Source organism: Melozone crissalis, unplaced genomic scaffold, assembly GCF_028551555.1.
Source record: "Melozone crissalis strain CALT ecotype California unplaced genomic scaffold, PUWL_Pcris_2 ptg000009l_1, whole genome shotgun sequence".
Lineage (NCBI taxonomy): Eukaryota > Metazoa > Chordata > Aves > Passeriformes > Passerellidae > Melozone > Melozone crissalis.
In genome coordinates, this window is record NW_026535787.1 from 5,474,711 (window position 1) to 5,485,268 (window position 10,558).

A 10,558-nucleotide genomic window follows, 5' to 3' on the forward strand; every position below is an offset into this window, starting at 1 on the left:
AAAAATTTGAGAAAAATGGGGTTTATCCTCCCCTAGGTGCCTGCCACCACATGCATGACTTCAGCTGCACTGCACACTCCACCCCCAGCCCCACCACACCCTTCCCTTGCTCCGTGCACCTGCGTGTTGGGAGAAACGGGGAAAGGCCGTTTAACTGTGGGAGAAAGTTCACAACTGGGCAAGGAGCTCCCAGGTTTACAGAGAGCAGCAGGTGATGTCAAAGCCTACTGGTGATGTGGCTTGTCATTCGGGCTGGGAGGGAGGGGCAGGCTGGGGCAGAAGCACTTTTAAGAGACTGAGGAAGTGAACCTGCAATGCCACTGCAAAGCAGCCCTTCAGGGAAAGCCAATTACCTACCCAGCCTCCTGGAGATTCCAAGGAAGAGCACCTTGAGGTGAAACAAAGGAGGGATGAGGGGGATGGCGATGAAAGGACTTGGGCTCCTCATTTTCAGTGCAAGTGAGTACTAATTTGGTTATGTCCTCAAGGGTTGGGTGGCAGGAACCAGCACTACAGAGTACAAGGACTCCAGTGCACTTTGTATGTCTCTCTTTTGTTTAGTGAAGGCTCCTTTGTGCTTATGGCCAGACAAGTGTGTGTACCATCTCTGTGCTGAATATCCACACACACCTCCCAAAACTGTTAGGAATAGGAAAAAATGCTGTTCTTCATGAAACTGAAAGTATTTTTCATAAACAGTTTTCTTGGGTTCTGTCAATACAATATTTATCTCTGAAGAAGGAATCTCCTCCTCTGGAAGTCTCAGCTCCACTGACTTTTATCCTGTCTCATATTCCAAGCTTCAGACCAAGCTACACACATGGGAATTGCTTGGGGTTTTTGAACTAAAAATCCTGAAAACCTCACTTCAACAGTAAGACCCACAAAAAGGAAATTCACAAAGTTTAAAGTAATCAGAAAAAGTGGATGGGCTCCACATGCAACATATGTCACTTGGGTCATGGTTTGATGAGCATTATGTAACTACTGCAAAGGCATTGATATTCACTCTTTCAACACTCTCACCTTTCAGGCTATGCAAATTATGCTCCTTTTTTTGCTTGATCAGAATCTCAATTTATTTCAGCAAACAAAATATTCCTGTAATTGTATTAATTGCCCTTCAGTCTGTTAACAATTATTCAGTAAGGAATGTGAAAGTAGAAATGTCACTTTGATTTTCTTCTTCCTTTGTACAAGTACAAATCTCTAAGCAGAGGGAGAGAAAACCATCCTCATTTTTTAAAATGTTATAAACACACAAAGTGATAACAAGCAAGAAAGTAACTCTAGGGCTTAAATCTAGGTGACACTGTCTCTCTAGTAGTATGTAAGCTATTTGTCCTCTCATTTTTTGGAGTTCTTTCAGAATTTACTTCCCCTGCCTTCAGCCATATTTTGAATAGATTCTGTTTCTGCTCAGACAAAAAATCCCCAACCTTTGAAGCATAAACCACAACTTTTAAATGTACTGACTGTGAAGTGAAACGTGGTGAGAAGTGGGAAGGAGGAAATGAGCCTGAGTCAGTGACATCCCAGAATGAAACTGCTGCTTCCCTGAGAGAGGGAAGCTCCTTCTGGGATGCAGAGAGAGACGTGGGTGACAAATGAAGAGCACCAGAAGCAGTGGGACATAAGGGTGACAGCAACAGATGAATAAATGTGTTACAGGCTGTGCCTCACATGCAGTGTTGGGTTCAGCTGCTCCCCAACTCTGCACCAAACATGTCTGGAAGAAAAGAAAGATCTCGTTTATTGTAAGATTTGACTCATCCAATTGGAAGAAGGAAAACAAGTCTGAGGGTTGGGTGGTTTCTTTGCCTCAGGGCTGTGTTTATGACCTGTCAGTGAACCCCAGCCCAGTGGAACCAGTTTCTGAGTGACAAAAAGATCAGGAAATGGGTTTTGCTCCATTTCCTAGTACAGACAGTGGTGCTTTTCACCTAAATGCAAGAAAGCATCTCTATCCAGTCACAACAAGCAAGGAGAAAGCTTTCCCAGGTGTCTCTCATAGGGAGGGCACATGAAAACAGCAGTCAGAAAGAGCCCAGGGGCTGTGCAAACATGGGCCTTGCCCTGGGTGCTAGAGGGCAGGGAAAGATCTGGGAGTGGCTGCAATAAAAGCATGCCAGCAATACTTTGCCCCGCTTTCCTTCTCATGACTATCAGCAAATGAAATAATCCCCAAGAGAACAGAAGCCGCTCCTGCCACGTCACAGAGGAAGAGGTGAAAACCACCTTGTTCTGAACTGTGAGAGCCCAAAGATCATTTCAGTCATTGAGTTGCTCATTTTTCTGTAGGAGCCCATAGAACAACTCAGTTGTTGAGAGTATGCAGAAAAGATGGGAATTTAGGCTAAAAGCAAATCCCTGTGCCCATGGCACCTCTGTAATTACCTGAACTGTCACCCCAGGTTCTTAGTGCAGTGACCACACAACCTTCTGGGTCCCCACACTGTTATTTTCTAAGGACTCTTGTTCACTGCTAGTCAAGGATGTGGCAGTGCTCAGCTTGCCAATGGCATTCACTTACTCACCCAGTGCAGGGGGCTGTGTGTTCTTCCTGTCTAAAAAAGCAGCTATTCACAACCAGTTTGCAATCAGGGTGCAATCTAGAAATGCTTTGCTCTCTCCCTTATACATTACACTTCCTTATAGATCTAACCTGGACAAAGATATGGCAGAATGAGGACCCAAAGTCTGCTAGGTGGCAACTTTTCAGATGAATCTTCTCCAGGGAACAGTGATTCAGCTTTCAGAAGCAAACCTTGACCCCCACATGCAGCATCCCCAGCATGGGTGGAAGCCTTCCTCCTCTTTCCTCCTTACTGCACCACATTCCTCTTTGCCATGGGAGCACCTCTGAGCAGCACTTCCTTCCTTGCCATTTACAGTTTTCCCAAATATCTTCCACAAATGACAGTGCCATTAAAAAAGAAACAAAACCAAAACCTCAAAGCAACAAACCCAAACACAGAACCCACACAAACTGTGAGGAGAAAGCAGGTGTTTTTAACCATGGACTCCTGCAGGCATGAAGGTCACCTATGGCAGGGCAGACATAAATGTCCAGCTCAATTCTGAGAATAACAAAGACCTGCCCACCAGGCAATGATCAGACATGATGAATTAAGCGCAGGTCAGAGGGAATTCAGTGTAAAAAACCACCTGCCCTGTGCCCTGCGTGCTTCCCCAGGGCACAGAGGGATTTCTGTTTTATTCAGCTCTCAGCTATTCCTGTGCTCCAGAGGCAGGAGCTGGAGTTTTTCAACAAAGGTGAGTACTACCTTACTCATTTTTAGAAAAAACTAAGAGCTTTTCTTCCCTTGTTTCTTTCAACCACTCTTTGCTTCTCTAGGTTTTTCTATTTTCAGGGATGAAAAACATGAACAGGTTTTGATTCCCTAGCACAAAATGTCACTTTTCTATGGATTTGGATTGAGGCAAGTTATTTGACAGTTTTCCTGATCCTTGAAATTTGACAATATCAGTTTGTTAGTTTAGCCTGAATCCTTAAGACTGCTGATGCACTTGTAGTATCTGTTTATCTGTCTCCCTCTGTACATTCTGAACTGTCAAAGGGTGTCAGTCACGCTGAAGGAGGGCTCAGGTAAAAAAATACAGCATCTTTCTAAACTCCATGGCAATACAGGAGCAGGAGAAGAAGAGGGAAGCAAGGAACAGAGAACAGAGTTTAGCTCTAAGCCATCCTGTGCAGCAGCTCCCCAGAGCCCATCAGCTGCAGCACACATCACCTCTTGCTCAGTGGGGAATGTCCTGGATGACAGGGAATTAGGGGTTATTGCGGCATCTAAGGAAGCCAAAGACACTACCATGGAATCCAGATGTTGTTATTTTTGCTGAGTGCAGCATTTATTCTCTTCCCAGTTCTGGTGTCTGCTCATGCCCTCACTGTGGAAGCACCTGAGAGGCAAATCCAAGTGGCAAGAGGAAGAAATGCTACTCTGCGCTGTAATTTTAAATCAAACTCAGCTGTTGACAGAGGAGACCTGGTTGTCTGGAAGAAAATCGATAGCAAGGTAAACTGAGCTGCATAAGGAAACAGATGAGAGGGCAACCAAGAAGGGGCAGGAGTGGCAATCTTAGTGGGAATGGATGCTGGAAGAAAAAGACTTCTTCCAGATTTTTTTTAATCCCAGAACTGTGCAAACAGAAATGCTCAGACTAGATGCAATTTATCCCAAATCTATGGCACAACACCAGGAAAGCTCCCACCCCTATTGGTCTTACAGCTGTTTACTGAGGATACAGCACTGTATGTACTGTGGGATTTACATCTATTAAAATATGTGAAACACACAATTTCTAAATATATATATATATAAAATGTATATGTAGTACCCATATCTTTGATACTATATAAAAAGTTTTAAGTTGATGATAACAGTACATGGAGAGATTCTTGAGGTCTCCTACATCCATTTGAAGTATTGGAAGATTAAGAAACTTTTAAAGTTCTTCTTGATGTTTGGGAATTAGTGAGAGGGGGAGCAGCTTTTGGAGATCTCCTTGCAAGAACTGCCAAGGGTTTCTTCTCTGGAGATCCTTGCTGGGAGTTTGTGCACCCATAGGGCAATCTGACTGACAGGTCTCAGATAAGTCTTGGGCTGTCCTCTCCTCATGATGAGGAAAGGTGAATAAGCCGCAGCAAAATAAATCAGATAAGGTGTGAGAAGGGGATTCCAGATGGAAAGAGAGACGAATTTCTAGGTTTTTCTTGGCTTTTTCCCCAACTGCTGCAGTTTAAGGTCCTCTTTTCCAAGCTGCTCCTTAGGAGTGGGCTGGTTGATCGAGTTGGATGGCAGATGACACAGCAGCAGCAGGGACTGACGCTGTGCCCTGCCCGTGTGCCAGGTTGACGCCGTGACGCGCTACTTCGACGGGCTGGTGCAGTACGGGGAGGGCTACGACCAGCGCCTGCAGTTCAACGGCGACGTGGACAGCGGGGACATCAGCGTCACCGTGGGCGCCGTCACCATGGAGGACAACGGCACCTACGTCTGCAGCGTCCGCCTCCGGGCCGACCCGCCGCGCCAGAGCGCGCTCCTGGACCTCTTCGTCCTGGGTGCGGTGACACGGCAGTGCCACACCCCTGTCACACACACCTGCCCTTCCTCTGACGGCCACATCGGCTTAAACAGCAAAAGAAATTTTTTAATAGCAAAAAAAATTGTCATTGCCAATTCCACCTTTTGTCTTTTCCTACTCCCTGTGGAAGGACACTGGGATGCATAGAGCAGGCAGCTCCCTCAGACACTGTACACAGTGGCTGTGCGTACAGCTCAGTTTCCCAATAACCCAGGCATCATTACAGGGCCTTCCTCATTCCCCCTATGGCCTGTCATACTCCACTTATCAAAGGATGGGTCACCTAACACTATCAGGCATTTCCCAAAAAGCATCTTGCAATTCCTTCTTGGCTTTCCTTGTTTCTCCCAAAAAGGGAGGAACAAATTAGATCCAAATTCACTTTAAGTTCCTTTAAGAAGAAGGTGGCAGGTGCAAGACCAGCCTCTTCTTGCAAGAATAAAAACCAGAGATGCAAATGGGCTGAAACAAGAAACTGCTTCTGATTAATACAATTCCTTTTTCCTTCCTTCAGTTGCACCATCCAAGCCCGAATGCAAGATTCTGGGGACACCAGAATATGGACAGACAATCAACCTGACCTGTGCTTCTCAGGAGGGCTCCCCAGTGCCCAAATACACCTGGAAAAGCTTCAACGTGCAAAATGAGCCCCGTCCGCTAGCATACACAGAAGGTATGAGAAACTGAAACACATCAAAGCAGTGAGGTCTCTGCAGATGAGGGCTGGGAAGATTCTAAAATGCAAATACAAAAACACTCCTAAGGCTTATTCTAGGATGTTCTCTGAACAGGAGTTTGAAAAGTTGTCCTTTTGATACAAGACATGCTCAGGAGTAACTTAGCAGAAAGGACTCTTACCTGAAATAAGAATGGTCAGAAAGGCTTTAACTTCATCTCTCCCCTAGGGAGAAAGATGGATGGCTCTGGAAGCAGTCAGAAATAATTATTTCTCAGTTGCTGGGAGTAAGGCATAACACAAGGAACAACACTGAGTTTTCTAACTGTCTTTACATCCCAGCTTACTTGACCATGAGCAGATCTCTTTCTAAACTGAAGGAAACAAAAGCTGGCTCTGGAAGCTTTGTTCCAGAGACGACCCCTCACTGAGAGGAAGGGGGTATGACAAAGTTACACCATTGCTACTTTGAGCATGAAAAAGGCTTCTGGTTCTTTAGGACTGACATACAGGCCCTAATATTGTATTTGCTTTCATTTTAAGTCAGAATCTGGAAGGAAAAAGCAGCTGAATTTCCACAACAGAACTTTGACAGAACTATTTATACAGGAAGGAGGGTTTAATACTCTTTCAAGTGTAACAGTGACAGAGGACTCAGATTTATTTCATTAAACAACTTTGCTTCTTCTGGCCTGTCCAGCTTCAGGAAGACTAAGTGTTTGTACCTACCCTTCCTGGTTTAAGGGAAGTAGACTAAAGATGATGAGACTCCAAAGGATATTCCACACTCAGAGCCCATTCCTGCATGACATATGTATCACCAGGGGCAGGAATTTTATTCATTTCAGTGGCCACTAAGTGGTGCCAGCGCATCACACACAGCCCTGAGCACAGCAGATTGTCACAGCAGCAGCTTCTGCTGTCACCCTGCTCTTCCCTGGAACAGCAATCTCTGCTGGTCCATTCCCACCTCATTTGTGCTCTCATGTGGCCAAGCCCTGTGTGACTGTCCCCAGGGGCCCCAAGCTGGCTGGGTGTCCTGCTGTCACCACAGGCAATTGCCTCTGTGCTAAACAAGTCCCACTGCTGCAAAGCATGCACAACCCCCTCAGGAGACACTTCAGAGCTCACAGCACCTGACCCACCTTTTCCCCATTTCACTCACTCAATCACTTTTGATTTATTAGGAGCATTTAAATTCCACTTCTAGACTGAGACTTTAAGAGCTACAAACATCACACACAACCCCCCAGCAAAAAAAACCAAAAAACCCCCAGAAAAACCAACACACCACCACCAAGAGGGAGACAAGTAAACACAAGGAGTATGTAGAGACTAAAAAAAAAATAAAAATAAAAAATCAATCAAGTAAGCATATGGCCTGTCACTTCTCAGCTTGCATGCTCTTCTACTATCTGGCACTAGGTGCCAGCAAATCCTAAATGTAAAAAAGTGAGATCCCAGGGAAACAGGAAAGTCATTAAGAAGTATTCAGTCTCTTGCTTTCAGAGCAGGGATCTGGACCTCTCTCACAAACCAAAAGCATGGACTACACATCCCATATCAGCTGGAGATGTAAAAAACAAACTGACTGCCTGAGCAGACAGAGCTGAGCTTCAGCCCGTGGTTCTGAGCTGTGTGAAGCTGGACAGAAAGCATCAGCATCACTGCAATCCTGTCAATAGAGTTCTTCTTCTTTATTGACACAGCCTGTGTGGCTTCTCCCAGACTAGAAAACATTTCCCCCCACTGCTAAATAACTCATATCTGAAATCCTAAGAGCTGCAGGACCGAAGAGCTTTCTCTTGTTGAACAAGTTAATTTATCAAGATGGCCAGTTCTCAGAGCCAGGTCCTGATTTGGGCATCTGACATTTCTCAAAATCCAATGCCAAAACAACAGCAAAAAAAAAAGCTGTCTCTAAGCACAGACACTTCTCTACCCTCCACCTACAATTTTCTTTCTAAAAGGAATGTTCAAATACCATGTTCCCTGTAATCAAAACAGCACACTTCTGTTTATCCTCCCACAAATCACTCTAAAACCTAGGGATGAGCATGGCAGCTCCTGAGCAAGACAGAGCAATCCATCAGCTCTAATAACCTCTCATCACTCCAGCCACCCTGGGCTGGAACTGGAGCACTGCTGTTGCCACTTCCCTGCTTTTATTCTTATCTTTTTTGGCCTGATTTGTGTTTCACAACAGGGCAACAAATAACTCTGAAGAACATCTCAGCAGACACCTCTGGCTTTTACATCTGCACTTCAACCAACATTGTGGGAACGGAGTTTTGCAACATGACAGTCAGCGTTGTGCCACGTAAGAGATGGGGCTGCCCTGGGGAAGAGCAGTACCAGAGAGAACATCTCAGCTCAGAGCCAAAGCATTAAAGGAGAGGAATGTTACCATCTGGTTTCTGAACACCTTTAAGAGAGACCCTCTCCACTGGTTTACATGCTAGTAGAGCACTCACCAATGCACTGGATTAGTTCAAAAAGTGATGAAAGCTGTGCAGAGTCAGCACTGAATTTGCAATGTCTGAAACTAAACTTTACAGACAAAGAAGAGCAGGTGTTCAGGTCCAGGGGCTCCTCCCTGTCAGTAGCTAACTGCTCCTGTACTACCCAGTACAGAATTGTTTCCAGTTGCTGTCGTCAAACAGATGTGGCTTCCACATTTGTTTGGTGGGAGGGTTTGAAGTGCAGTGATTGTGCTGATCATCCCCTCTGACATCACTGCCCCTCCTAACTCCTCCCTTCCCACACAGCGTCCATGAACATAGCTCTGTATGCTGGCATCATTGGGGGAGTTGTGGCTGCCATTGTGGTGATTGGGATCATTGCCTACTGCTGCTGCTGCCGGGAAAGCAAGGACACCGACTACGAGATGACGTGAGTACCTCTCCCTGCAGCCCTGAATGCAACAGATCAAGGGCTCTCCTTCTCCCTCCAGCACCAACAGATGGAGTGCAAAACTGGGGACAAAAATCTGGGAAAGCATGCAATGCCTTCTCCTTTCAGTGTCCACCCCAGTGGCTCCCATGTCTCCTCATGGGAGATGCCCAGGAGTCCCAGACACCTTTGTGTCTCTGGGCAGCACCAAATTATCCAAACCTTGGATGCGAATTAGCACACATTCAAACCTTGGATGTGAATTAGCACACATTCAAACCTCGGATATGAATTAGCACACATTCAAACCTTGGATGTGAATTAGCACACATTCAAACCTTGGATGTGAATTAGCACACATTCAAACCTTGGATGTGAATTAGCACACATGCTATGAAAAATAAACAAGTAGCTCCCACACCTCTTGCATCACCAGCAAGACTGAAGTTGTGGACTTCAGCTGGGTGCAGTTCTAGATCAGCTTAGAGCAGTTTAAAAGTATTCTAACACAAAATCTCTTCAGCAAGGTTTCTGGCTGGTTTTAACATCTCTACTCCCAAACAATATTTTAGGGTACAAGAAGACAGAAATGAACCCTCCAGGCAGATGCCCCCAAGGCATGAGAACGAAGGGGAGTATGTGGAGAATGAGGAGAATGAATGAAGAAACCACTGCCATCTCCAGGATCTGCTGAGGCACAGACATCACTGTAGAAAAGAAATCAATCCCTCTTTCTTACTGCAACAAGTTGAGTTATAAAATGAAAGCCAAAGGCTCTGCCTTCAAGTTCTGGGAGAGAACATTCTTGCTTCCCTGGAAATAAGAGCTGATGTACAGTGAGCAATAACACACACTCTCACAGCTGAAAGATGCACATGGAGCACTGCTGCACCCAGTCATCCAAAAATAACCAGTCTTCCAGCCTTCCAACTTTCTGAAAAAAGAAACTATCAGGTCTATTTGGAGAACAGAAGAACAGAGCTGCTGATGTACCCCCAGATCCACAAAAGGTTTGAAGGTCACCAACTGCATTTCATCAAGGAAAGGTGGTCTTGTTTACTGAGTCATGCAAATGTCACAGCTTTCACCACTGTTCAACACAGGAACTATTTTTATGGAGGTTAAAGCAAGATGATTTTTAAAGACATTTTGTTAAATGTGTATTTTGTACGTGTTATACATACACATATAAATAAATATATGGAAAAAACAACAGTGAGTCCCCTATTTGGGACTACAGTACATAATAATGTCACAGATAAGGTAAGAACTTAGATGGGCAGCTGATAAGAACTAGAAACACTCTAGTAGCCCATTTACTGTCTGACTCCTGAATTTCTGAGTTTTAGCTCCCAGAGCTCCTAATTTTCATTACATTACTTTTTCCTGCTGATTGTTGCATGGGCAAGTCAGAAATAGTCCACTGCTCCTGCTGCTTCTGAAAAAATGACAATGTGAGAGCATGTACATGGCAAGTACATCCTTAATTAAAACAAAAAGGGGGAGGGAGTGGAAGGAAAAAGGAAAAATAACTTTTTGTTCAAAACTGTAACAATTTAATCAGAAGCACTGCATTTTATGTGCAAATGTGGAGGGAAATCCTACCACTGGTATCTTTGGAAGAGAATGGACTGTCCATCCCCAAGGACTATCAATGGCCATCAAAGCTAATTAAAAAAAGGTGGGTTTTTCTAAGATACTTTTACAGTAAAATATTTCTCCTTTCCAAACTCTTTACTGCATCTTCAACTTTGGGAGTTTCAGCAATGCCTCCCACATACCCTTTACCCCCAAACAGTTACTGTAATAAAAATCTAAAATTTAACTTCAAAGAAGAACCAGCCATCCTCCCACTCAGGACCAGTATTTTCTAGATTTCAA

At 44.7% G+C, this 10,558-nt stretch overlaps 1 protein-coding gene across 1 annotated transcript; it reads left to right on the plus strand.

Annotated features, from left to right (window-relative positions):
• The first annotated feature begins 410 nt into the window (after positions 1-410).
• GPA33 (glycoprotein A33) lies at positions 411-9,340 on the plus strand. The gene is made up of 7 exons (XM_054270228.1): positions 411-459; positions 3,889-4,040; positions 4,876-5,086; positions 5,624-5,782; positions 7,992-8,105; positions 8,554-8,677; positions 9,250-9,340. Exons 1-7 carry the CDS (start codon positions 411-413, stop codon positions 9,338-9,340), a joined length of 900 nt encoding a protein of 299 aa, XP_054126203.1.
• The last annotated feature ends 1,218 nt before the right edge of the window (positions 9,341-10,558 follow it).

Excerpts from the sequence above, each read along its gene's own strand:
- GPA33 (XM_054270228.1), top strand. The coding sequence starts at position 411 with ATGAGGGGGATGGCGATGAAAGGACTTGGGCTCCTCATTTTCAGTGCA. Across the intron at positions 4,041-4,875 it reads GGAAGAAAATCGATAGCAAG|GTTGACGCCGTGACGCGCTA; the intron begins GTAAACTGAGCT and ends CCCGTGTGCCAG. Across the intron at positions 5,087-5,623 it reads CCTGGACCTCTTCGTCCTGG|TTGCACCATCCAAGCCCGAA; the intron begins GTGCGGTGACAC and ends TCCTTCCTTCAG.